Source organism: Botrytis porri (genome assembly GCF_014898465.1).
Source record: "Botrytis porri strain MUCL 3234 chromosome Unknown BPOR_004, whole genome shotgun sequence".
Lineage (NCBI taxonomy): Eukaryota > Fungi > Ascomycota > Leotiomycetes > Helotiales > Sclerotiniaceae > Botrytis > Botrytis porri.
Genome location: NW_024066078.1, coordinates 1,656,028 through 1,681,888, shown reverse-complemented (window position 1 = coordinate 1,681,888; position 25,861 = coordinate 1,656,028). Strand labels below are relative to the sequence as shown.

General features: G+C 43.7%; 12 protein-coding genes across 12 annotated transcripts; 6 read left to right on the top strand and 6 right to left on the bottom strand.

Annotated features, from left to right (window-relative positions):
- Positions 1 to 7: 7 nt before the first annotated feature.
- On the bottom strand, positions 8 to 1,579 carry EAF01_003443 (uncharacterized protein; the record flags this gene model as incomplete). Its single annotated transcript, XM_038911697.1, has 7 exons — positions 8 to 257; positions 309 to 776; positions 830 to 967; positions 1,018 to 1,105; positions 1,167 to 1,283; positions 1,341 to 1,416; positions 1,559 to 1,579. 7 exons carry the CDS (start codon positions 1,577 to 1,579, stop codon positions 8 to 10), a joined length of 1,158 nt encoding a protein of 385 aa, XP_038772932.1.
- Positions 1,580 to 2,562: 983 nt separating this feature from the next.
- EAF01_003442 (uncharacterized protein) lies at positions 2,563 to 3,959 on the top strand (the record flags this gene model as incomplete). Its single annotated transcript, XM_038911696.1, has 5 exons — positions 2,563 to 2,671; positions 2,722 to 2,760; positions 2,813 to 2,910; positions 2,966 to 3,322; positions 3,384 to 3,959. 5 exons carry the CDS (start codon positions 2,563 to 2,565, stop codon positions 3,957 to 3,959), a joined length of 1,179 nt encoding a protein of 392 aa, XP_038772931.1.
- Positions 3,960 to 4,173: 214 nt separating this feature from the next.
- Positions 4,174 to 5,200, bottom strand: EAF01_003441 (uncharacterized protein; the record flags this gene model as incomplete). The annotated part of the gene is made up of 2 exons (XM_038911695.1): positions 4,174 to 5,095; positions 5,145 to 5,200. The coding sequence occupies 2 exons, from the start codon at positions 5,198 to 5,200 to the stop codon at positions 4,174 to 4,176; spliced, it is 978 nt and encodes a 325-aa protein (XP_038772930.1).
- Positions 5,201 to 5,559: 359 nt separating this feature from the next.
- On the top strand, positions 5,560 to 7,380 carry EAF01_003440 (uncharacterized protein; the record flags this gene model as incomplete). Its single annotated transcript, XM_038911694.1, has 6 exons — positions 5,560 to 5,698; positions 5,754 to 5,909; positions 5,964 to 6,340; positions 6,390 to 6,483; positions 6,530 to 7,164; positions 7,216 to 7,380. The coding sequence occupies 6 exons, from the start codon at positions 5,560 to 5,562 to the stop codon at positions 7,378 to 7,380; spliced, it is 1,566 nt and encodes a 521-aa protein (XP_038772929.1).
- Positions 7,381 to 7,796: 416 nt separating this feature from the next.
- On the bottom strand, positions 7,797 to 9,297 carry EAF01_003439 (uncharacterized protein). Its single transcript, XM_038911693.1, has 4 exons — positions 8,932 to 9,297; positions 8,501 to 8,662; positions 8,060 to 8,442; positions 7,797 to 8,000 (listed from the first exon to the last, which is right to left on the bottom strand). The coding sequence occupies exons 1-4, from the start codon at positions 9,115 to 9,117 to the stop codon at positions 7,964 to 7,966; spliced, it is 768 nt and encodes a 255-aa protein (XP_038772928.1). The 5' UTR covers positions 9,118 to 9,297; the 3' UTR covers positions 7,797 to 7,963.
- A 292-nt stretch (positions 9,298 to 9,589) lies between these two features.
- EAF01_003438 (uncharacterized protein) lies at positions 9,590 to 11,185 on the top strand (the record flags this gene model as incomplete). Its single annotated transcript, XM_038911692.1, has 3 exons — positions 9,590 to 9,916; positions 9,940 to 10,091; positions 10,145 to 11,185. The coding sequence occupies 3 exons, from the start codon at positions 9,590 to 9,592 to the stop codon at positions 10,911 to 10,913; spliced, it is 1,248 nt and encodes a 415-aa protein (XP_038772927.1). The 3' UTR covers positions 10,914 to 11,185.
- A 2,016-nt stretch (positions 11,186 to 13,201) lies between these two features.
- EAF01_003437 (uncharacterized protein) lies at positions 13,202 to 13,509 on the bottom strand (the record flags this gene model as incomplete). The annotated part of the gene is made up of 2 exons (XM_038911691.1): positions 13,202 to 13,248; positions 13,320 to 13,509. The coding sequence occupies 2 exons, from the start codon at positions 13,507 to 13,509 to the stop codon at positions 13,202 to 13,204; spliced, it is 237 nt and encodes a 78-aa protein (XP_038772926.1).
- Positions 13,510 to 13,793: 284 nt separating this feature from the next.
- EAF01_003436 (uncharacterized protein) lies at positions 13,794 to 15,386 on the top strand (the record flags this gene model as incomplete). Its single annotated transcript, XM_038911690.1, has 4 exons — positions 13,794 to 13,935; positions 14,009 to 14,119; positions 14,166 to 14,905; positions 14,955 to 15,386. 4 exons carry the CDS (start codon positions 13,794 to 13,796, stop codon positions 15,384 to 15,386), a joined length of 1,425 nt encoding a protein of 474 aa, XP_038772925.1.
- A 594-nt stretch (positions 15,387 to 15,980) lies between these two features.
- Positions 15,981 to 17,156, bottom strand: EAF01_003435 (uncharacterized protein; the record flags this gene model as incomplete). The annotated part of the gene is made up of 1 exon (XM_038911689.1): positions 15,981 to 17,156. The coding sequence occupies one exon, from the start codon at positions 17,154 to 17,156 to the stop codon at positions 15,981 to 15,983; it is 1,176 nt and encodes a 391-aa protein (XP_038772924.1).
- A 436-nt stretch (positions 17,157 to 17,592) lies between these two features.
- EAF01_003434 (uncharacterized protein) lies at positions 17,593 to 19,158 on the top strand (the record flags this gene model as incomplete). Its single annotated transcript, XM_038911688.1, has 1 exon — positions 17,593 to 19,158. One exon carries the CDS (start codon positions 17,593 to 17,595, stop codon positions 19,156 to 19,158), a length of 1,566 nt encoding a protein of 521 aa, XP_038772923.1.
- A 441-nt stretch (positions 19,159 to 19,599) lies between these two features.
- On the top strand, positions 19,600 to 21,712 carry EAF01_003433 (uncharacterized protein). The gene is made up of 3 exons (XM_038911687.1): positions 19,600 to 20,313; positions 20,524 to 20,777; positions 20,834 to 21,712. Exons 1-3 carry the CDS (start codon positions 20,057 to 20,059, stop codon positions 21,586 to 21,588), a joined length of 1,266 nt encoding a protein of 421 aa, XP_038772922.1. The 5' UTR covers positions 19,600 to 20,056; the 3' UTR covers positions 21,589 to 21,712.
- Positions 21,713 to 23,827: 2,115 nt separating this feature from the next.
- EAF01_003432 (uncharacterized protein) lies at positions 23,828 to 25,042 on the bottom strand (the record flags this gene model as incomplete). Its single annotated transcript, XM_038911686.1, has 1 exon — positions 23,828 to 25,042. The coding sequence occupies one exon, from the start codon at positions 25,040 to 25,042 to the stop codon at positions 23,828 to 23,830; it is 1,215 nt and encodes a 404-aa protein (XP_038772921.1).
- Positions 25,043 to 25,861: the final 819 nt, after the last annotated feature.

Here is a 25,861-nt window from a genome sequence, read left to right as displayed (position 1 = left end):
ATCACCATTAAGCTTCAGCCTCCGCTGACGTATGCGTTCCGTTGGTTGCTTCAAGATGAGCAGTTTGCTCGCGTTGCATTCTAGCCTCGATCTCCTTCAATTGACTCTCACGAGCCAATAACTCTTGTCTCTTCGCCTCAATCTCTCGTTGCACCTTGATCTCAATCTCTCTGAGCTTCTCCTCCTCGCGGCGGAGTTGCTCTTCCTTTAGGCGGACAGATTGAGATGCCAGGTCCTCAGGGTTCATAGAAGCATCACTATAGAGCTATTAGCATTGATCAATCATGATTAGAATGAATAAAACATACCCTCCACTACCACCTTCAACACTCTTGCTAAGCTTCTCAGTACGGTAGTTTTCATACAGAAAATCGTGGGTTATTTCCTTCAAATCTGCTAGATGACTGTGTAGAAGGGCGCTTCGAATGGCAAGGAAGTCGGAATGTCTTGGGTTATCAACCTCTACAACACCCCATGGATATTGTCTTGCCCGAACTTGACGTCCACCAATCTCAACAACATCCTCTGATCCTACGATGGCGAATGGCATCAAACCACGAAGCTCAGCATTCTCCTCAACTGTATCCTCGTCGTCCTCCTCGATATCGTAAGGGAAGTTGTAGACAGGAATTCTATAGTGCTCGATATCCTCCATGACAAGCTTTTTTGACTCTGCAAGTTCAGCAGGTGTCAAGGAATCGGCCTTTCCGATAACTGGAATAACATTAACTCTAGGAGAGAGACGCTTCATAAGCTCGATATCTAATTCGCGAAGGCTGTAAAGTACGTTAGCTTGAAATTGGGAGGTGAAGATTGAGATGTGACATACCCGTGGCCGGTAGGGGTGATGAAATAAAGTAATGCATGAATACGATTGTCGCGGAAACGAGGATTACGCTTGATACGGGATTCTTCTGCCAAAATATCGTCGTATTGTCTCTCAAGATAGCCAACGATCTCTCCAAAACTTCGCATCTGTCAGCTGAAATCGTTCATGTTGTGCATTGTCTCTCCTACCTTGCCTCATTGTCGATTTGGTCTCCAAAGCCAGGTGTGTCGACAATCGTGAGTGAAATACGGGTTCCTTCTTCATCTAATTCCAGCTCTGCAAGAGTGTCAGTCAATGTTCGATTTAGATAGAATTTATAGGTCCAAATGTTGCTTACCAACTGTGGTTGGCTTAATCTTGACACCTTCCTCGACATGAGCATTTGTCGCATCGTCGGCATCCTTGCCAGAGAGCACCTTTTTGCCGCATAAAGTATTCACGAAAGTGGTTCGTCCTGTGAGATCCAGTTAATACCACCCCTGATATCCAAGTGTGCAGTGTGCTATCGTACCTGTGCCTGATGCACCGCAGACCATCAAACAGAACTGGATACCCTTCTTGACATTCTTCTTTCTTCGCATCTTGATCTAGGGAAATCGCTGAGTTAGTATTGATCAAACTTCGAAATGCGAGAACAAACCCCAGATGAGAACTATTGGGGAAGTTGCGGTCAGATTATCCAGACTTTGGACATGGAGCAAAAAAAGATATTGATAGGGATAAACATACAGCATTCAAAGGGGACGACATGATTGTCTTATTATTACGAGGCTTAAGCCACGAGGAAAAACGATTGAACTGGCTTGTAAATTGAAAGGGGAAAGGTTGATTGAAGAGGAAGAATTGATGGAAGAAAATAAAGTGCTTTCGCTCTGTTGAACTTTGGAAATCGAAGTCGCGGATATTCACTCTCTCGTAAACTATCGGTCGACAAGTCGTTGCTTCTTCAGGTCAGGGGAATAAATTAGCGAAATATAACGCTTTACCTAATTAAGCAGCGGGTGATAGAGCTTGTGCAACTCAGTGCGAGGCTGAGAGAAGCAATTTTCTGGGGTGTCACAGTTTATCTTGGGGGATGAAACATAATCATGATATGGTTGAGTTCTTCTTATCAATATCCTCAATAACAACGACAAACCTCACATCCAGTCGAATTGAAGGGACATTTCTATACATTCACTTTTCCTGCACTGTACTGTACTGTACGTGATTAGCGTTGGGAGTTAAACCCCAAAAATCCTAGGCCCTGAAACAGATCTGTCATGATTGATACCCTTAATTGATGGTTCAACAAGTTGGAAAACATTTATTAAATCTACCCACTAGGCTCGGGACAACGCTGAGAAGGGTCCCCTAGTCTTGTCATTAATTACAATTACGAACGGCGGACACCCACGTTACAGTACCTAATATCTTGCATAGGTAGATGGAAATTGCAGGTATTTGACAGCCTGCTACTGTGCAGAGTATGCCTAGCCCGCTGAAATAGCGCAATCATATCCACACACACACAGCAGCATATAATACAGTACCGCGCAGGACAATACCTACTTTTGATGGTTTATATCGAGAATATCGTAGTTGTCGCAAGCCATCTCATAATCCAAAATATCGAATCCCAAGAGTAGTGAACACCTCAAAAAGTTGATGACAAATTTCACATCGTTTTTGTACATCATTTCTTTGGAAATCATTGGGAGAAATAACATTGGAGCACGTTATCGCTATCGAAGATGAATACCAGGCCCTTGATAGAGGACTCAAGGAATCCCACAGCCTTATCAGCTTCCTTTAACCACGATGCTAGCTGTTTTGCTATTGGACTCGACACAGGATTTCGTGGTGCGTCTCAAAAGACGGTTCTTGAGGAACTTTCTAACTATCAATTATAGTGTTCAACACAGAAGCATGTCAACAACGAGTTGCCAGAGGTATATCTCAAGCCACAATCTCTCAACCGACCGGTACTGACCACAGAGGTAGACTTCAATGGCGGGGTTGGAACAGCACAGATGCTTGGGAATACCAACTACATTGCTCTAGTTGGTGGTGGAAAACAACCAAAGTTCGCTCAGAATAAGGCGAGTAGATTCGAGTGGGGAGGATTAATTCATGTTTGGCCTAACGTTCCTGTAGGTAATCATTTGGGATGATTTAAAAGCAAAGATTGCCGCACAAGTATCGGTTCTTACTTCTGTCAGAGGAGTTCGAATCACGAGGACTCATATAGTAGTTGCCCTTCTAAACAGCATTCGTGTTTATCATTTCCAAAGCAACCCTACACTATATCAGGCCTATGAAACTGCAAGCAATCTTTATGGACTTTGTTGCTTGAGTGCCAGCATCTTGATATTTCCCGGCAGAACAGCCGGGCAAGTACAAGTGGTCGAACTCAACAGTGGAAATGTCAGCATTATACCTGCTCATACGGGAGCTCTTCGAGCTCTAGCTTTAAGCCGTGATGATGAGATCATTGCAACTGCTAGCGAAACTGTAAGCCTTTGATCATTATTCATGTTATTATCTTTAAATTCCGAAGCTCATGTCAATATAGGGTACACTGGTTAGAGTATTTGCAACCACCAATTGTGCAAAGATAGCTGAACTCAGACGAGGTGTTGATCACGCCGACATTTTTTCCATTTCCATTTCCCCGTCAGGACAGCTCCTTGCTGTTACATCAGATAAAGCTACGCTTCACGTTTTTGATATTCCACATCCCTCGAAACCTCCACGATCAGAATCGGCGACAAGTCATCGACGGCTCACATCCCTTGGTGGCGGTGGTAGCAGTAGTCCGACGACTCCAGATTCCGATGCAAGAAACAAGTGGGGAATTCTAGGGAAACTACCTTTGATGCCCCGATTATTCTCGGACATATATTCTTTTGCAACTGCCACATTTTCAATTGGCGAGGAGCCTTTGTCTGCATCTTCTAACCCACTAACAGCGAGTGACGCTGGACCCAAAGCCTCGAAAGGTGTCATCGGATGGACGAGTGATGAGAGCCTAATTGTCGTTGGAGCAGGCACTGACAGCCGATGGGAGAAATTTATCATTGCCGAAGGTGAAGACGGCAAGCGTTACTGTATACGGGATGGCTGGAAGAGAATCATGAGAGTCGAATAGATACCAGTCACTTTTCATGCATGTATGACACGACACGGCGAGGAGCCAAATACCCTCATGATTGGAGTTAATTAGGTTGCATTATATATGGATGAGCATTGAGCGTGTATTTGGGGCTATTCAGGGATATTCATGCATAAGAACTTGCATATTGCATCAACTAGGTCATAGAATCTCTGACGAGCCAATGCTAAGGTTCTCTTACACTGCATTACTAGTGCCTCCGTCTATCATGTTCGTACCCCCTTGAATCATCTCTTTTCCCTCGTCGCTCACTGGCCCTATCCTTGTGCCTAACATCTCGTTCAGAATCGCGACGCCTTGGCGGATCTTCTTCTTTATCTCTCCGTGATCGAGAGCTGAATTTCTCACTCTCATCCTCCGTTGGTGATATTTCTCGCCGTGGCCTCCTTTCTTTTCTATCATCGTCTGGGGATCTTCTCCTAGACTCGCGATCTCGATCCCGGTCTCTATCATGGCCATGAGACCTATGCCGAGATCGATGACCATCATCCAAATTTTCTTCATCCTTGATCCGCCTAGATCTATGGTGATGTTTATGCTTTCTGCTCTTTTCAGACCTCTCAGGTTTGCTTCCTCCTTTCGCCTTTGCCAGTGCTTTTGCGACTTCTTCCTTCTTCTCCTCGATTAAGAATGCTTTCATCGGATCGTCCTCGTCATGGTCCCTGATAAGCAGCGCTAACTCCCTCTCCTCTTTGAGCATTGGTCTCTGTACTTCTTCGTCTTCGCTATCCTCACTCTCTCCATCAGTCCTTCTCCTCTTCCGCCTCTCATCTCCTTCTGCATCCAGCTCCCCATTCAGATCCATTCCAGTATCTTCTCCTCCCTCCTTCTTCTTATACCTCGTATGGTCCACTTTAAGCGTCCTGCCCGCAATCACCGCTCCTCCTAAATTGTCAACAGCTAAATCCGTACTCCTCTGATCCTCATATTTCAAGAACGCAAACCCTTTAGATTTTCCAGTTTCTTTGTCCCGTATTAAATTGATATATGTAGGCTCGCCATATTGTGAGAATATAGTCAGGATGTCGCCTTCGGAAAGCTCAAAAGGAAGGCCGCCTATATAGATGTAAGCTGTGTCGCGATAATCCGTATGCCACGAGGCGGATGGAGAACTAGAGAATATTTAGTTTGGCAACAAAGTTAAAATAACTGCCTACTTACACTTCATTCTCCAATTCACGTCTGTTAAGCTCTTGAATCTGACGAATGCTATTCATATTGTTATGTGTAGAGTAATGAGTTGTAACGAATGCACCAGGTAGGTGAGGCGGAAGAAGCAAGGACAAGGCTGCAAAATAATAAATTCGGGCCCCTGCCTCGCGTGTTCCACTGCATTGATTCACGTTCACAACTTTATGAAGCTTCCCCAAAACACAGAACTTGATGAAGTCTAGAATAGCCAATGCGATAAATACGGAATTCATTGATTACTTACCTCCCATATATTGGATGGGAAATTTTTGGGCCGGGGGAAACCAACGACACTTACTCAGGCTTCAAAGATTGACCTACAAACTGCATGGTTACGAGTGTAATACAGGGGAAAGGAAGTAAATAAACCTCCAGAACAGCGGATATGGCAAACAACAGGGCGTCGACGTATACGCAAGCTACGACATCAACGGATGATGAGGAGAAAAAGGATATGTGGTCGTCTATGTTGGATGGAGTCGCAAGTGGAAAACGATTACCAGAGAAGAATATTCTTGTGCTAGGTACTGCAGCAGCATCCCGAATGTGCTGAAGAGGTGATATACTAATATGAAATAGGAGGAACCGCGGATTCACAGAAAGAATTTCTAGAGGCTCTGTCGGTGGATGAGACCAGGAAATCTCAGGATAGACAAAGTAGCAAACAACCTCCTATTGCAAACAACTTTGCTTTGGGATACACATATCATGATGTTTTGGATGCGGATCATGAAGGTATGCTTCATTTGGCGCAGTTGACTACATTGATGAGAACCTGACTCTATCTAGATATTTTGGCTCGATTGTCCTTATACTTACTCGCCGACCCTTCGCCCTCTTTCACACCTCTGATGCAACCACTTCTCACACCACAAACAATCCCAAACACTCTTATTGTCATATTACTAGACTGGTCGCAACCATGGTTCTGGCTGAGAGAACTGCGGGACTGGATACGTCTTCTGCGGCCGTTATTGATATCTCTGGATGAAGATTGTAAGGAGAAAATGGAAGAAGTAATGATTAGCTGGAGGGATAGAGGGCGTGGTGGAAGTACCTTAGATGGCGGAGGGAGCACTGCTACTGAGGGGGATGTTAGCTTGCCGTTGGGTCCTGGAGAGTGGGAAGAGGCTCTGGGTTTACCACTGTGCGTGGTTTGTCAAAACGTAGGTTCATTTGTGCAGGCGCATATGTGCTATATTAACAGGTGTCTAGTCTGACAAAATCGAAACGCTGGAGAAGGAACGGTCTTGGAGGGAAGATGAGTTTGATTACGTTCTACAGTATTTGCGCACAATCCTCCTCAAGCGTAGGTTATATATCTTTAACAATCAAACACATGCTAACTATATCAGATGGGGCATCCCTCATATACACAACACCAGGGGTTATTAGTCCTCTGCAAGGCTTAATACACTCCTCTCTCGGCATACATTCTCTTCTCAAAAGACAACCTATCAGACACAATCTTATTGATCGCGACAAGGTAGTTGTGCCGCCAAATTGGGACTCTTGGGGTAAAATCCGAGTTCTGCGCGAAGGTTTCAATGTAGAGGAAGTGAACAAAGGCTGGTCACTTGACATCGAAGAAGATTCATCTAGTGATGATAGTAGTACACACTCACAACCACCGTTGCCAGTACCTGAAAGTGCGGTATCAGCATACGAAGAAGTCATTCGAGATCCCAGTCTCGATGCCCTTCAAGCCACGTCTGCAGAATCACAAGGTCTTAAGTTGGAAGTGTCTAGTCTTGATGCTCAGAGTTTCCTGGCTTCTCAAGTCGAAATACTACATACAATTAGCCAGGGGCCAGATGTCTCGAGTGTAGATAGCAGTCGTTTGGTTAATGGCCGCAAGGTGTCTAGTGAATATGGGAATGGCGATGAGAAAGCATCGGATGAAGGAAGAGTTAGTGAGCACATTGGCCCAGTACAGTTTAATATGGGCGGTATTCAGGTTGATGCCGATGACATGTTGCAAAGATTACGGGTAAGTGCTTTTCCTTACCTGGCGACTTTGGGCAAAACTAATCAGGCGCAGGACCGACAAGCATATTCTTCACCAGAGTCGGCAGCACCAGGCACTCGTACTGATCCATCTACGGAAGGCAAAGTCCAAAACGAAGCATTAGCATCTTTCTTTGCCGGGTTAATGAAGCGAGGCGGGAGCGCGCAGGGTAATCCTAAACCAGGAGCTTCGTCTTGAGTGAGTGTAAACTCTGCCTTTTCAGAATTGCATAGAAGACACAATGAGCCAGAGACTCTATCCTGGCATTCGCCAAGTCAATGTTTAAAGCAGACGATAATGGATGGTGGGGAGGAGAGAAGGGAGCCGTAGTTGAATGAGGAAGAGTAGGTGCCTTTTTGCATGATACCCGTAGGGCTGGCTAGATGTAAACATATACATCTGTTCCATATCGATGGATTTGATTCAGGCAGTTCGTGGCATGCTTCTTGTAAAGATAAGGTGATATGTTGGAGAGAAAGATATACTACTCTAACTGAGGTCGAGAAGAAAGGTCGCATTTTGTGACTTTCGATTGGAGTCAATAAAATCACGATAATTAATTATTTCAGATATGCAACAAAGCTTTTTCAAATGAAACGACAATTGGTAATTGGCTGGTTCCTTTCATCAAAAGTGAAGGTCGTGTTTGCTGATGAACTATGATTGGTCTGTGTTCATGTATCCTGCTCTCGTCTTTTCATGAGAAGAGAAAAGCTATTCTATACTTATGCTTCATCCTTTCCTTTTCCATCTACGCCTTCCATCGCATGTGACTCGGAACCTACTCTCGATATCTCTGCAACAATTGATCATCCCAACTATTTCAATCGCATCAGTTCCCAGCTATATTTCGAACATCGAGATTAGAACAACTCACCTCAAAAACCTCCCATTTAGCCCCTCATCTCTCAGTTTTTCATCACTAGCCAATCCAGCCATAACACCACCTGGCTGCTCTGCTTTCAACAATTTTCCCCCTTCATGTAAACCAATGAATTTCTCGGCATCTTTCTTATCCATCACGCCGCTGGTACTATGACCCCGTACCTCCTTTTGCATCTCTGTATCCACAACTCCAGGCCTGATGGCAAGACTGGTAATTAGTGGTTCTTCAACTGAAAGGGTCTGAGCAAGATGATTGAGAGCTGCTTTGGAGGAACCGTAGGGGCCCCAGGTACTGTAGGATGAAGCAGCTGCACCGGAAGAGGTGAGCAAGATGGTGCCCCGGGTGTTGCGCAGATGAGGAATTGAAGGGGTTATCTAGAGTATGGTTAGATTTGGAGCATGGAAGGGAGAGGAGAAGGAGAAGGAGACGAACGAATGCTAGCGCGCTGAAGAAATTGATGTCGAATAGACCTCGCCATTCTTCGGGGGTACTGTCCGCTATACGTTTTACTGGGGATAGCGTTCCGTGGTTGACTATTAGACTGTCGAGTTTGGAGAAGCGTTTGATCGTGGTTTCGACGGCTTGTGGCCCTACCTGGTAATGAAGGACTTGGTTAGTTGTAGGCTCTTGAGTCTCCAAAATGGATTATAGGAAGAAAACGAAATAATGGAACGGGTAGGTACAATATATCTGTGATATATTCTCAATCAAGGAACACTGCAGTCAAAACATCACTAGAAGTTGACAAAGCAGACAACTTATTGCCGCTGCTCTTTCAACCATGCCCTCACTAGAGTACAATGATCAGCTCAGGACCGTTCAAATCCAGAAAATCTCCAACACTAAACATCCTCAACACCCACCTTGAAATCACTCAAATCCCCTACAACAACTTCCACCTGTTCCGGATACTGCTTCTTCAACTCCTCCATGGGTCCTGCAGTCCTAGCTACAAGTACCACATTATGTTTTTCCCTCAGAAGTTTCTGGGCAATTGCAAGGCCAATTCCCCGACTTGCACCTGTGAGAAGAACTGTTCTGGGTACCATTTTCCTGTTTCGTGTATTGATGATTTTATAGTTCGTTCTTCAAATGGTATGGTGTGATGATTGTATGGGTGTATGAGTGGTGAGAAAAGCGGTGATGTCCTGTGGTGGGGCAATTGAGATCTTCTGTTTACTAATTTTGGAGTTTCAACACTGCTCACCCACTCATGCATATGGGAAGTTTGAGATAAGAAAAAGTTCAACTATTTGTGGTTACCTAAGACGATTTTACGCATACTTATCCGCTGACATATCTATTCCACTGTTGCCAACACTCATCAATCTACATATATCTAGCAGAATGCTTCACTGTCATTGAACCATTACGTCATGCCGATTGCGGGGCAGGACGGAAGAGCGTCGTCGACATGCAGCATTGGAGCACCTACTTAACATCTATCTATTTTATATGATTTGCTAAGTTCAAATTTCGTGTGTATATTGATTTGTCAGATTTCCTCCCAGGATACTCACAATGTCCAACACTGTAATCCTCGGCTCCGGTATAATCGGTCTCTCAACCGCATACTATCTCTCTCTCTCCCAAGACCCCTCCACCATTCAACTTGTAGACCCATCTCCCACACTCTTCTCATCCGCTTCAGGCTATGCAGCTGGTTTTCTGTCTCGCGATTGGTTTTGTGATGAATCGTCTAGCTTGGGGCTCTTGAGCTTCGACGAACATAAAAAACTTGCCGAGAGAAATGCTGGTGCTGAGAAATGGGGATATAGTGTGAGTAGAAGCATGAATTATGTGAGTCACATTGCTGCGGAGAACGCGAGAAAGAGCGGCAAGAAGGGAGTTAGAGGAGATGATTGGTTAAGAGTGGCGGGAGTAGAGCTAAGACTGCTAGTGGCAATGATGAGGTGGGTGTGAAGGATGCGACAGGTTTTACAGGAGAGTGGCCTAAGTGGTTCAAAAAGAATGAGGGTGATGAAATGGAACCTCTTAGTAAAGACGGGAGTACAGCTCAAGTGTAAGTTTATCCCAAAGGAAATCCCACTGACAGAATCACACTAACATATCAAGTGACCCCCTCAAGTTGTGTCAGTTCCTCCTTGCTAGCTGTCTTGAGCGCGGTGTACAACTTCATCACCCTGCGAAGGCATTGTCCGTTCACCAAGATATGAGATCCGAAATATCTAGTATACGTATCTTGAACACCTCCACAAACATTGAATCAGACATTCCGTGTACGAAAATTCTGATAGCAGCAGGATGCTGGTCACCTGAGGTATTCTCTACCTTATTCCCAGAATCAACGTTGAAATTACCGATCACTAGTTTAGCTGGTCATTCTTTAGTGGTGAGAACACCGAATTGGAACGAGGAGCTAGAAGAGAAAGAATGTCAAGCTATATTTGCTAGTGATGAGGAAGGTTATTGTCCTGAAGTGTTTTCAAGGAAGGGTGGCGAGATCTATGTCGCAGGTCTGAATTCTTCTACTGAACCATTACCAAAACTTGCAACAGAGTCCAAGTTTCAAGAAGATGCTATACAGATATTAGAGAAAACTGCGAGAAGAATGTTTGGTCTTGACGAAAGCTTTGAAATGGAAGTCATTAGAAAAGGTTTTTGCTTCCGGCCGGTTACGAAAAGGGGAACGCCCATTTTGGCGAAGGTGTCTGATGATAAGTTGGGTGGAATGAGTACCAGGAATGATAAAGTTGGAGGAATCTGGCTTGCTGCAGGACATGGACCTTGGGGTATTAGCATGAGCTTGGGTACTGGCAAAGTAATGGCGGAGATGATGCAGGGAAAGTCAACGAGCGCTGATGTCTCGAAATTGGGCTTTTAGTAACGTATGAACTTATGATATAGAAACATTTGGGGCGCAAAATATTTGAGAACATATCCTAGTAACTCAAGAACCGATAAGTCCGCTCTGAGTACAACCCACAATGATAACTTTATCTCACCGCGGGCTCGTTGCTAGATACCCAGTATACGACTTGGGAGCCGAAAAGATGATTACCAATTCCAACCAGATAGCCCCGATCGTAGAAATAGATTTGCAGACTCAAGTGCGGATAATGGTCATCATTCACATCAAGATAAAGATTAATTGAAACTCTACTATATAGTCTGACTTAACGATCTCATATCACTTAACAAAGTCTGCCAGGCTATATGAGATCACGTCTCAATTATTAGGACACCGGCTCTGATAATTACATCACTTAAGTGAAAATTGATGTGGTTGGGACCTATGGTTTCCGGCCTCACGCGCCGCCGTGGGGAGTTAGGTTTTGCTTCTCCGTTAACGACAGACCTCCCGTGAAGATTTCGCACTTTCTTTCGTTATCTTTCTTTGATATATTATTAGTTAGACTGCGTGTTGTGAGGTCAGATCGAGGGAGATGACCATATGATGTGAAATAAGCGACGACACATCAGTTAGCAAAGTCTCTCCGACCTTTGGGCTCATGGCTTGGTGGTTTGTTTAGGGAATCCGGCTTTGTCAATGACAGGATCGAGAGAGTGAAAACCTTCTCTTCTGGGCCAAGGATAGCCCCCTCTCGAGTTGTGCTTCCACAAGAAGTGTGATATAGGGGGAGGCTTGTAGGTTTTGCTTCCTTGACAAAACCAAGTAAGACTTTTCGGAAAGTGGTGGGGTTCGATATGAAGATTCACTACTGTTTGTGAGTGGGCCTCGCGCAAGCGAATTTTGACTAGATCGATACAAGTGAATGTACTACACTTCTACGTATATGATACGAAATAAGGTGAGTTCTGTCAGTTAACAAAGTCTCCTTGACCTTTGGATCAATTTCGTGATTTGGTGGTTAGGTACTCTGGCTTTGTCTATTACAATATTGTCAACTCGATGATAAGAGTGTGTATTGAGACCAATGATATAAACTTCAGGACACCCTCAAAGGGGAACCCTCACGAGGGCACTCACAAATTGAGAAGGAGGGATACCAGAATGGTATCAATTAGATTGTACTTCTTCAAAACCTCAGAATTTTCTAATCTTCTTGGAAGCAGCAATAATAAGGGATGGAGGAAGAAAGTGAACGTGAGTATTCAATCCTGTTCATGAGTGGTCTGTCAGATCAGAAGTGAATTGCCGCTCTACTAAATTAAGCGGCCCATTGTCAGTTAGCAAAATTTCGCTGACCTTACATTCTGTTGATTACAACACTTATACCCTTTGAAAATCGAGGTGTTGGGACCAGTGAGAACTCCAAGTCGCAGCCTGACGAGGGAATCCCTTACGAGGGAGCGCACAAATTCATAAATTCATAAATTCTATCTAGGAGTTTGAGGTTTTGCCTATCTGATCAAAGTCTTTTTTTTCAACTTGTTTAATTTTGCCCTCCAAATAAGCAAAATCGATTGGCTGGCTGGTTGGTTCTTTGGGGAGGAAAAGAAGAATCATGATGATTGATTTTTATTCATTTAGTTGGAAGCACAAGACACGGAGGACTGGCTGACACTATTTGTTGTATGTATGCAAAGTTGTGTGAAATTAGAATGATCATGAAGTTTTTCCAGCCATGCATTTTTTTGGAATATTTGATTGATTATGTAGGGGATATTGATGTACTCCACTTTCCTTTCGGACGTTCTTTTAACAATTCGACGCAATCATTTTACTTTTAGTTTCATAGACAGCCAGAGAATTCATGCTGACTGGTGGGCGCGGTGCAAGTAACAAAATGATAGACATTGTAAATATCAAGAATGACAATACGGAGTAATGGTTTGGAGGACAGCACTTGCAAAGAGTTGTGATGTTCTTCACGTCGATAGCCAGTGGATGGTACATTATACCTAAGATTCTGTTACTAGGCTCTTGATAGAAAGCTTCGAGTCGTCCATAGCCAAAAGAGAAATGCGATCATTTTTTCGAGGCCGGGGTAAAATATCAATCTTTCGTCTTCCACTTGGAATGCAAATACGATACCCTACCTCAACTTTTCCAGCTGAAGTCGCATCAAGCCGGGCTCGATCATCGTATCAATTTGGTAGTGTATCGCTTCGATATCATTGGTAAAGATATTCCCTCGATTCATTGACGCCATTCCTATGTACAAACACAATTGTTTCGTCCGACAACCTCCCTGACCCCATAAAACTTTACTCGTCATCGTAGCCACTCAAAGGTTTTCTTGGTCCAGAAGGCACTGCGCGAAACACATTCATTAGCAGTTGCAAACATCACTGGCTTTTAACCCCAATTTGTGTATCAACGTACTTGGGTATGTCAAAGGAATCTGCGGTCTTGGTCCATCCCCGAGTCTGTGACGAATCTTTGGTACTGTGAGAACGAGAATTGGTCCAATGCTTCCGACGGCTATGGAGAAGAAGATAGCGGGCTTTTCAATGGCTGCCCATCGCATGTAGCGAAAAGGCTGAGAGAAGAATCGTGGTATTGTGGACGACATTTTGACTATGATTGTTAGCAGATTCCTAGCAACTAAATGGCCTCTTGGACAACTTACAAGAATTTCTTATTGCTGTTTTCTTCCGCGAGGTTTGAAATCACTCGAGGCTGGAAGTTCGACGTTGATGTCGCGAATTTATACCAGCATCACGTGTAGTTATCAGACACTAATCAGAATCCCTGTCGCCGTGGGAAACTCTTGGCATTGCATACGTTTCCTAAAGCTTCCAAGCCGCGCAATTCACAATTTGGAAAGAAAGAATATTGAAGTCAACCACAACAAAAATGAGGTGGATTCTTTCTTTTCTGTTGCTGGGCTTGCTCAGTGCCGTCTCAGCTTTGAGTGCTGGCGGAAACAAATTATTAGTTGTATTGGAGGAATTGTCTGAGAAGTCGAAATACTCGAAATACTTTGGAGATCTTGAAGGTATGTTGTAGCTATTCGTGGTAGTAAATTTACAATTGTGAGGTTCATTTTACTAAATCATCTGCGAAAATAGCACGAGGATATAAATTAACATACGAGTCGCCGAAAAACGAGAAATTGGGACTTTTTGAATTGGGAGAGCGTTCCTTCGACCATCTACTCATCTTGCCATCCAAGTCGAAAGGTACGAGTCCTACATCACTAGAATGAGCCCAATTAATACGTAGCAGGTCTGGGACCAGCTTTGACACCAAAGCTCCTTCTCGAATTCATCAACAAGGGCGGAAATATCTTATTAACACTCTCATCATCTCACCCTACCCCCACTGCCCTTGTCTCATTACTCTTGGAGCTCGACATCCACCTTCCAACAGACCGCAATTCTCTTGTTGTTGATCACTTTAACTATGATACATTAAGTGCTGAAGAGAAGCACGACGTTGTTCTTCTGCCACGACCTGACGCTGTCAGACCAGATGTTAAGAACTACTTCCGTGGAGATGGCAAAGGCGGGGAAGTCATTGCTTTCCCAAGAGGTGTTGGACAGACATTGGGAAACACCAGTCCATTATTGACTCCACTTCTCCGAGCTCCAAGAACCGCATACTCTTACAACTCTAAGGAGGATATCGAGGGTGTAGAAGATCCATTTGCCGTTGGACAACAATTATCACTCATTACCACCATGCAAGCTAGAAACTCTGCTAGATTCACAGTCATTGGATCATCAGAGATCCTTGAGGACACATGGTTTGATGCTAAGGTCAAGCGTAGCATTGGAATGGGAGGTGTTGGATCTGACGCCAAGGAGACCAAAACTGCCAATCAAGAATTCTCAAAAGAGGTTACCGGCTGGACCTTCAAAGAAATTGGAGTTCTTAAGGTTGGAAGCATCAAGCATTACCTTCATGAGAATGGTGTCAAGAGCAATGACACCAATCCAAAGATCTACAGAATTAAGAACGATGTGGTACGTAACGCAATTGACATTTATTGAAACCTAGCTTACAATTTAATAGACATACGAAATCGAGCTTTCTGAGTATTCATGGGACAAATGGGTTCCATTTATCCCACCAACTGGAGACTCCCTCCAGCTCGAGTTCTCTATGCTTTCACCATTCCATCGTCTTGTGCTTAAGCCATCAACTAGCACTTCCGAGTCTCAAACATATACCACAAGCTTCAAGCTTCCAGACCAACACGGTATCTTTAACTTCAAGGTCAACTACAAGCGACCATTCTTCACCAGTATCGAGGAAAAGAACACCGTCACAGTAAGACACTTTGCCCATGATGAATATACCAGAAGTTGGGCAATCAGCAATGCCTGGCCATGGATTGCCGGAATTGGCGCCACAGTTACAGGATGGGTTGTATTCGTTGCTCTTTGGTTATGGAGCAAGCCTGTACCATTGAAGTTGACAACTAGTGGAAAGAAGATTCAGTGATGTACTTAAAATGGATGCGGGGACTACTTGTATGATAAAATTAAAAGTGTATAGGACATGCATAAATGAAATTTCATCGTAAACTGTTAAGTGTATTTTTTTTTTTACAGAGGGTTTAAGATAGATATGAATCATTCCAAAATAGGTTGACATCGACAATTGGTATTGAACGGGTGCTGATGTGTTTCCCAAGGCATATCGCACCAAGTGTTATCACCATATACGGCCGGATACTGAAGTTGGAGACAACTCTTCTAATAATGTAAACTTCTTTGTGTGTGGTTGGTATCATGGTACCATTAAGCTAATTCATCACTCCACCCCTCGTATATCAATTTGACCCTACCCTACCATCTATCATGAGCAAGCAGCCCGCTGCTCATAAATTTTCAGAGCCGTCCGAACAATGTAATCATCGACGCGCCTCTTCCCCATGCCAATATTCACATCGATCTCCGGCAACGACTCATCACCTTTCTCAGTTTTCTCTTCAATAGCACCTCGACAACAGAAGGTGAAGCTTCTCCAAACGATTCTAAATCTCTGCATATTGATCCCTGGATAACACCGAATCACCACGTAGATTTAAAACACTTAAACCGCATAATAAACATCCATACTCACATCCTCCACAGTATTGGCCCAACCTGGAAACCTCGCTTTCGCCCAAAGCGTTACCACATCACCAATTTCCAGGTTACGAACGAATTCACCATTAGCAGTTTCTCGTCCTCTACCTTGCGCTTCTAGTTCGTCTGCTTCGGGACTTTCTGGATGTATATCATCATTGAATCTCCATGTTATCTTGTGATCCTCAAAACCCTTTGTTGCGGTTTTGTTTTTCTGGAGGATCTTGTTATGGGGGTTAAGTGTATGTATAAACATGTGTGGGTATTTTGTGGCCGGGTTTGCGTCGTTTTCACGATCATAGCTTGGATTAATTTGAACGTCGGGGAAGATTGTTTGTGTACTGCATTTGATCTCACTCGTCGATTCTTGTGTGTCCGAGTCAGAGCTGGAGAGACGGAAAGAGGGACTTTCAGGGATGTGTTCTGCTGGTTTGATAGCTGTTAGATCTTGAAGATTGGATATGTTATTGGTATGAGCCTGGAAGAAACATGATGAATTACCTTTCCTCGTGGCATATGTTCTTTCCAGACCGACGTCAAACCACGTGTATGATCCTCTGTATGTTCCTTTATCTGTACGTACACCTCCCCATCCTTGATCGTGACTTCTGAGATGAAATACGATTTTCTTGCAAGGGTGTTCCCCACGAATTTGTGATCTCTCCGCCCACTTGGTGAGGACTTCCTCTGTGGCATCTTGTGGAATTTCTCGATCTTTTGGCAAGAATTTGGGTATCTGTTTGGAAAACTTCCATTGATCTTCTGAATGTATTTCGAGTGAAGAAACTTTAATGTTTCCTGGAGATGGGAGATAGCCGATGGGAAGGGTCCGTAAAAGGAACTTATTTTCTAACGGACCACCGGCTCTGATGGTGACTTCTCGTCTACTGATGTTGAGGCTCTGGTCACCGTCTTCCTGACCGGGAAAGAAAAACCCTTTGGTTGTTGTATGAGGCCAATATTCGGATAAGTCTATTATGGCATCGATGAGCTCTAGAGGTAGCGGGGATTCCGGGCGTAGAGTGAAGAGGATGTTTTTAACCGTGAGCACATCTTCTAAGGATGGCTGATATCTTTCCGAGTCATAAAACTGCATGCTGAGGGGTAGCTCTGATTCTTTGTTTTGGTCTGTTCCTGACATTATGTTGGAGATGGTATTGTAGAAATATTTCCCAAATTGAAGCATGTGTTTGTAGGTAGCAGGTTGTCATTGTGCCGGTTCAGCTGTGCCACAAATGAACGTCCAAGGATGTCCACGGGTTTCATTGATCTTGCCTCCATGACGTGCCCACTTCATGGGTCCCAGCATTAGCGTAAGGTTACAAGATAGCTAGAATGGGAAAAACAAGCAAGGCTTCAGCCTTCTATGTACCCAGCTAAATGTCACGTTCTAGCACGCAATTGGCTGAAAGAGATAATAGTGCTATCTAGAAGCTGCATTGTAAGCCAGTGGTGGCTGCTTTTGTTTTGACCGAATCCGCTGACAAAACAAAATTGCATATTAATTCTAAAGTGTAAGTTGATTTCTCAAACTTCAGTGAAACAATGATTTCTTCTTAATCTTCGAACCATCAAAGATGAATGCTGCCAGGAGTCTTATCACGACTGCGAGAACAGGTGTGAGGGGTACGAAAGCTGCTCCAAGACTTTGGACAAGACAATTGGCTTTTCAAGCTATCACCCCTCTCCAAACATCCTCACAAAATATCTCTAGATCCTGCCATGGATCTAGCTCACGAAATGCTACTCCGGCGTCATTGGCAGAGGCTTCTAATCCGGCCATGGCATTCCCTTGTCTAGATGCTCTCGAAACCAAGTCTGCGACCTTAGAAGCTCGATCCCTTTCAAGTGGCCCAGAACCATCTTATACTAGCGGAGTGACACTTAAATTTCACTGCGATGATCCTTTATTGCTTGACTGGGGGGGAGTATTGCGAGAATTCGACATTGCTTATGAATCATGGGGTGAAATGAACGCAGACAAGTCGAACGTCATTTTACTGCACACTGGATTGTCTGCATCTTCACATGCACATTCAACAGAAGCGAATCCTAAGCCAGGGTGGTGGGAAAAGTTTATAGGTCCGGATAAAAGCCTTGATACGAACAAGTATCATATCATATGCACGAATGTTATTGGGGGGTGTTATGGTTCGACAGGACCATCGACAATTGACCCAGCAGACGGAAAACGATATGCGACGAGATTTCCAATTCTTACCATGGAGGATATGGTGCGGGCACAGTTTCGATTACTCGATGGATTAGGTGTCAAAAAACTATATGCGAGTGTTGGTTCGAGTATGGGTGGTATGCAGTCATTGGCTGCTGGTGTTCTGTTTCCTGAACGAGTTGGTCGAGTGGCCAGTATTTCTGGATGTGCCCGAAGCCATCCTTACAGCATTGCAATGCGCCATACTCAACGGCAAGTGTTGATGATGGACAAGAATTGGAATCGGGGATTTTACTACGATCATATTCCCCCTCACGCAGGCATGAAACTTGCGCGTGAAATTGCAACTGTAACATACCGTTCAGGACCTGAATGGGAGTTAAGATTTGGTCGACGAAGAGCCGATTCAAGCAAGCAACCTGCCTTGTGTCCAGACTTCCTTATCGAGACGTATCTAGATCATGCAGGCGAGAAATTTTGTTTGGAGTATGATGCAAATAGTCTTCTATATGTCAGCAAAGCTATGGACCTCTTTGACCTCGGAGCGACAAATCAGCTGGCGGCTTCATCACGAAGGGCAGATAATTTAGCCCGTAAGGGAAATGGGGCTGGTTCTGAATCTTCTCTCGCATGCAGCCTTACTCTTCCAGATAGCCCATACCAGGAACAACCAGAAGCAAATGGGACAACAGATATCAATACACCCATTGAGCCATCTTCAGGTCCCCCTGCGGACTTGGTATCTGGGATGAAAGCCATGAAAGATCATCCTACTCTAGTTATGGGCATTTCTAGCGATATCTTGTTTCCTGCATGGCAGCAAAGAGAGATTGCCGACACGCTGAGAAAGGCAGGGAATACCAAAGTAAGTCATGTTGAGCTTGGAGAAGACGTGAGCCAATTTGGACATGATACATTCTTATTGGATGTAGAACATGTCGGCGGGCCACTGAAGGAGTTCTTGGGTTGAGTGAGATACTGCACATGCACATATTCGAAAAGCCCAAGTGTATATCACGAATGAGACGAAACATGGCTTGATGGCGTTTGTGGAGCTGTAAAAAGTGGCGTACATATCATATTTCTGGAGACTAGATATCCCACGTACTTCTCAATTCCCATGTGTCAGATATTCTTCACCGTCCACGTCGTCCTGCCACTTCTCAATGTATTCACAAACTCACTCATCCAATCCACTGATCCAATTTTACTACCAAAAAACTCTTCATTTTTCTTCATCGGGGTTGTCCGGCCCCAGTCTAAGCTCACATTGTCCCGCCCTTAGCTTCGGACGAGATCCTGGTTCTTACATTAATCCAATCACAAACTTTCCCTTAACGAACTCTGCTCGTCGGATGGATCCACTATGCACCTCATGCCCCACTATTTGATAAATGGAGGCTTATCAAAAAAGTTAAAGTAATCTGAATTCCCATCACTGATTCTCTTCTTCTTCTTCTTTTGCTCTTCACTGAATCTCATCTGTATACGATATCGGTCAATGAACCAGATAAGATAATTATCACAGTGAGCGACTTGAAGTCTTTGCGCTCACAATTTACAACGGTGGAGGAGTAGAAAGACTTATTAATCAATTTGCACATTGGGGAAATCGACTTTACGATAAGCCGACTATAACTTAGTAAACGACCCCTCGTTCGGCAAACGTCATTACTACCCAAATTACCACCTTTCGTCAAACCAAGTACTGGAAACCCTTTTCGGCACTAATCGTGGATCTACAATCGACAATCGGACTCTTAGAAGACACCTTCCATTCAGACTCAGACCTAGACGTCAACTCTGAATATCAAGACGAGGGCCAGGATCAATTGGAATTCCATAGAGAAAGATTCGGGAAATACAATATGAGTTCCAAAATGGGAGACGGTGGGAAAAGTACCGGAGTAGAGGCCAATGTCAATGCTTTGGAAGGAGACAGGCATATAAAATCCAGCGATGGCGCTGAGGGCAGTGGAAGCTCTGATATGGCTAGCGATAGAGCCGCAGGAAATCAAGTCGATGGAGAGATTTTGGAACATGCCATTGAAAACTTGGAGACCAAAAATAAAAAGTGGTGGGCTTATTTGCTTACAAGAGACTTTTGGATTATCTTAATTCTTGGGTAAGTTTTTCTGCTTTCGCGCCGTGTTGACATAAGATGGCAACGAGTCCATATGATGTTTTGCAACTTTAAAGTATTTGCTACTTCAGAGCTTGGGAGACCAAGCCATGAGACAACTAACACCATTGCCCTGAAAAGGACTTGTTACGTCTTATATTATGCCAATCAATTTCAGCACATTATTTCAATTCTAACCTATTCGTTTCACAGACAAATTCTCTCCCTTTGTATCACGGCTACCAATACATTCACTACACTCCTTGCGAATAAGGGAACTTCGATCCCAGCTTTCCAGACTCTCTTCAACTACATTGTGTTGTGCGCCATCTACACGACTTACACCATCTACAAGTATGGATGGAGAGATTATTTCAAGCTTCTCTGGGTAGATGGCTGGAAGTATATCATCTTATCTTTCATGGATGTTGAGGGAAATTATTTCACTGTGTTGGCTTACCGATGGAGTACGTATTCCTATTTTCTCAACAATTCATATTACAAAATTATTAACATCCTACAGCTAATGTCCTCAGCGCTCAACTCATCAACTTTTGGTCCATCGTTTGCGTTGTAATCGTCTCGTTCCTTTTCCTCGGTGTTCGATACAAGTGGCTCCAAGTCATTTCCATTCTCGTTTGCTGTGGTGGTATGGGTATTCTTCTTGCATCTGATCATATCACTGGTACCAATGGAGGCAACCCACCTACCATGTTGAAGGGCGATCTGTTTGCATTAGCCGGCGCTACCCTCTATGGTCTCTCAAACGTTTTTGAAGAATGGTTCGTTTCCAAACGTCCAATGTATGAAGTTTTAGGCATGCTTGGACTCTTTGGTATTATCATCAACGGTATCACAGCTGCCATATTTGATCGTCACTCTTTCCAGACCGCCGTCTGGGACGGCCAAGTCGGAGGTTATATTGTTGGTTATACACTCGCTCTTACACTTTTCTATACCCTCGCTCCTATTATTCTACGAATGGCATCTGCGGCATTCTTTGATATCTCGCTTCTCACAGCCAATTTCTGGGGTGTGGTCATTGGTATCAACGTTTTCGGATACACCATCTACTATTTGTATCCAATTGCATTTGTATTGATTATTCTCGGATTGTTCGTCTATTTCCTTTCCGGAAGTATGTTGGGTGATGCAGTCAAACCGTGGTTGGGCAAGGACCAACAGGCTGGTGTTGCGGGTGTAGGAACAGCAAAGTTAAAGGCTATTAATGAGGCGAAGAGAGAGGGTCTACTTAATTCTGGACAGGGAATGGCTTGATTGTGCTTGAAAATCCGGGGTAATATTAATAAAAGAATTTCTTGACGAGATGAATAGGATGATAGAATAGGATAAGATAGGATACGATTTAATGATTCTAAGAATAAAAGTTTCTCTGAATACCTACCTACTACTATACAGTTTGATACTAGAAAATGTGATAAGATAGTATATATCATAAAAATGAGAGCATCACTCACTCCCCGTCAAACAAGCATCTTATCTAGAGCCCTCTTAATTTCGTAGAAACGAAGTTTCTTTCCGCGCATCATTCATCTATCCATCCATCCATCTGTCACAATAAGCGACAAACCGAACCAAAATTCTTGACATGCTACAGTACTATGCAGATATCAATGATAGAATCGGATAGATATCTCATATCATATCACATCATGACATCATATTCCATGGTAAAAGAATCGTGAAATCCTCTCTCTCTCTCACTCTCTTCCTCAATCCATCCAGGTTTACATATTACATATTACATATTAAACAAATAGATATCAAAAGTAGATATCAAAAATAAAACTAAACCTCAAAACCTCAAACCCTCGAAGAAAAAGAAAAAGAAAAGGAAACCAAAGTTCAAAATCACAAAGTATATCCAACACACCCGTTAAACCCGCAAAAACCCATGAAAATCATGAAAATCACTCCAAGATCCAGGGTCTAGGCTTCAGAGTATCCTCATCGCAATACCAGTATCCTCACCACAATACTCATCGCAGCAGCAATAGCAGTACCCATCGTAATAACAACCAGCACATCTCGCTTGTGAGTAATGCATACAAAAAGGGGGGGGGGAGTAAATTATCATTTATCATCTATCGTTTATCGTTTATCGGTTAGCTAACTGAGTAGCTAGCTGGGTAGCTGGGTACCTGGGTAGCTAGCTCCGTGCTATGTATTATGTATCATGTACTACATACTTTGTATTGTATAGCTTTTATAGATTGGCTGAGATAGATGGGATGGGATGTCATATCTATCTATATGTTCTTAGTACGTATCTACGCATACGTAGGTAGGTAGGTAGGTAGGTAACTCAAACTACTCGAGTACATGCATTAACGATTGATTCACTATTAAGCAACCAAACAATACGGATAATACAAACACGTTGGCAACATGCACTCCCCTCCATCCACCCATTCAATCAAAGAAAGATCACAAAAACATCCAACATCCAACATCCAAACTCACACACAATCGTCAAAGATGCTTAAAATATATCAATGCCAGAATTATCATGGAAGAGAGACTATCTAACTTTCCAACCCACAACGTACTAATTACGCACTTTGACACTCTATATCTGTATGTATTCATCCATCTCCAACTTTCATTGATCCATCCATTCATCCATCCATCCATTCTCATACAAGATAATTCTCGAGTTTTCAAAGGCCACAACTATTCAATCTAATGACATGCCATGACAGACCACACTGTGCACTCATTGTTGTGTTCCTCTCGCTCACAAATCTTCCAGTCCAATCCAATCTGTACGCACGTAGAAAAAATCCGCCCACCCCATACCCAATGCAACCAACCAGTCCTCAAACAAGCCCCATCCATGCCATGCCATGCCATGCCATACCCCCACAACCAGACCATCCATGGTCCACGAGTAGAGTTGATACCACTCATATGTCAATCAAAACGCCCAATGGTGTTCCCTCCATGCAGGAGGTCAACCATATTCCATAGAACAAACTAATCCATCCTTTCTAAAAATGAAAAAGAAATGAAAAAATTCATCCACAGTGTTGAAGATGTATGTATCCAGACTTTAAAGTCAAAGAATAATTAGCAAGAAATGAGACACGCTGGAATATAATATTCCCCTGCCATAAATAACAAAAGAGATGAAACAAGAAAAAAGCTATCGTGAGAGAGGAGCTGGGCAGGCTCTCTTGGGTATCAAAGCAGCCCGATGCAAGATAATATGATGTTGATATGTATGTATGATATGCACCAGGCAGAAAAATAGAAAGAAAACAAATGAACCAAGTACCATATGCTTGTCAAACTGCGATGTCAAGAAAAACTGAGTCTCAGTGTAAGCGAATGACCGTCGCAATGCAGTTAAAAAAGATAAATATTTCATGGATAAAAAAGGCAGGCAGAGGTCGTAATCGTGGCTCGTATAGTGGTATGAATACCAGTAGAATCATAGTGGTAGGTGATAGTGTTGAGTGGCAAAAAAATTGATCAGCCGACAAGAGTCATCGCTCTAGGCATACTTCTTGACCCATGATGGATTGAGCCAGCCAACCTTGTCAAATGCTTGCCAAAGTTTGCTAGCCTTGTTGACATCAATCTTACATGCCTGTTGAGCGTCTGTCTTTCTGAACTCTTTTCCGACTCTCAATGCTTCAATTCGTTTCATAAAGATTCGACGTTTGGAGGTAAGATAAGTTGCACAATCAAGACGAAGATTGGCCGCAAGAGAGACCTCGTCCGGATGGAGAAGATGAACGTTTGGGTCGCTGCGTAAATCAATTGGGGCTCCCTTCCAATCCACTTTCAATGAATTGGGTTTATTGGGAAGGCTAGTGATTGGTGGACAGTAATCGGGAAGATTCTCAAAATCCTTATCTTCCCGAGCAACTCGCTTGACATCGGGACCAGGAGTTGTCGAGGATACTGTACGTACACCTCGAGGTGTCTGGGTAGGTCGAGGAGGGCGTACTGTCTTTGTGACTCTTGTAGCAGTGTTGCCTAGAACTCTTGTGCTTCTTCCCACTGCAGGAGCAATATTTGTCCATCGTCTTGCACCGGATTGTAACTCTCGATCTCTCCTCAGATAAACCATCTCCCGTCGTAACCAAAGAGCCGGATCCTTTGACATGATCTTAACAACTTGTGATTTAAATTCGAGAGCGAGCTCGTACTCATCGCGGCGTGGAGGGGAGGCTTCTCGGAACATGCTAGCTTTCCTGGCTGCAACATGCCCATCGACTACACGGTGTGTAACCAGAGGATCGTCATTATCTGCGAAGAGGGATGGTTGAGTGGCAGATGTGCTGTGATTGTCGGAAAGTGGATATAGAATTGGATCGGTAATTGCTTGTGAACCAGCAGGCTCTTCTGGTGACCTAGCCTTGGTCTCTGGAGACACAGGTGGCGATATGGGAAACGTCGCACCGACGATTGAATGTAATTTGCGCATCTTTGAATCCATTGTGAATGGCAGGCACGAATGTGTAAAGTTATCGAGAGGAAGTGGTTCTGGAGGTGACATAAGCGTACTGGCGATATCAAGCTTATTCTTGAGTTCCATACTCATGGGGCGAGAAGATGCTGCACGAATTGGTTTGATGGATTGAGTTGAGTGTGTAGGAGTAGAGGTTGTTGAATTGATGAATGGTTTTGTAGTAATTGGTGAGTGTCTAAAATCGAAGGTAGTAGAAGGTTGCCGGATCGAGGTGAATGTTTTGTCATCCATAATCGTTTGTTCGTTGCCCCGCGCCACTCTCGGTCTAGCAAGCAAATAGGAATCGGATATCCCGCTTCTTTAAATCCGTCGAGATGATTTTTGAACTACAGAAAAAGGTCGGGGGATTGAGACAGATATATCGTAGATATTGTCAAGAAGGCTGTGTATAAGTAAGTGTTGCGTAGTGTTGGTCAGCTGAGGATTAGGCTGGAAAGTTCTTTGTGATTGATCCCAATTCAATGCAAAGTGTGATCGGCCTCTTGCTTATTGAAGATGGGATTTCAATTGAGGTATGGCGGGGTATTACGTTATTGTTGTTGGTGAATGTAGAGAGGAATGCAATCAATTGTGAATCAGATGCAAAGTAGATGGCAATGATTTGAGTTGAGTTGAGGTAGGGATGTATGCTTGATGATGAGATGTTAAATAAGAAGAAGCAAGCAACGGGAGGAAACGAATTGCATGTGCGAGAGAGAGAGAGAGACAGAGAGAGAGAGAAGGTGGGAGATGAACAATAAGTATAATAAGTCTGGCGCCTGGTATAGTATGGTACTTCTTATTGAGTGAGAAAAAAGGAGGGAGGTGTGAGAAGATGTATAAAGTGTGTGCGTAGTGTGTATGGAGTGTGTATGAATATGGATGGAGGCGGATGACTCTAACCAGTCATTCCAAAATACGCAGCGGACGGTTCGTAGGCTGCCACGAGGTGATCAATTCAACTGGTCATGCACTAATAAGCGCAATTGGAAGATGGTACTTTGTCAAAGGTATGTAGGGTGTTATCCTAGTTCTTGGGTGTGATGATTATCAAGTTTTGGGTTGTCTTGA

What these genes read in the sequence shown, in the direction of transcription:
- EAF01_003439 (XM_038911693.1), bottom strand. Translation starts at nt 9,117, where the DNA reads ATGGTACCCAGAACAGTTCTTCTCACAGGTGCAAGTCGGGGAATTGGC. An exon ending in GGGATTTGAGTGATTTCAAG is followed by an intron (nt 8,663 to 8,931) that starts GTGGGTGTTGAG and finishes CTTCATTACCAG; the next exon opens with GTAGGGCCACAAGCCGTCGA. An exon ending in TCTTCAGCGCGCTAGCATTC is followed by an intron (nt 8,443 to 8,500) that starts GTTCGTCTCCTT and finishes ACCATACTCTAG; the next exon opens with ATAACCCCTTCAATTCCTCA.
- EAF01_003433 (XM_038911687.1), top strand. Translation starts at nt 20,057, where the DNA reads ATGAGTTCCAAAATGGGAGACGGTGGGAAAAGTACCGGAGTAGAGGCC. An exon ending in TGGATTATCTTAATTCTTGG is followed by an intron (nt 20,314 to 20,523) that starts GTAAGTTTTTCT and finishes TTCGTTTCACAG; the next exon opens with ACAAATTCTCTCCCTTTGTA. An exon ending in TGTGTTGGCTTACCGATGGA is followed by an intron (nt 20,778 to 20,833) that starts GTACGTATTCCT and finishes AACATCCTACAG; the next exon opens with CTAATGTCCTCAGCGCTCAA.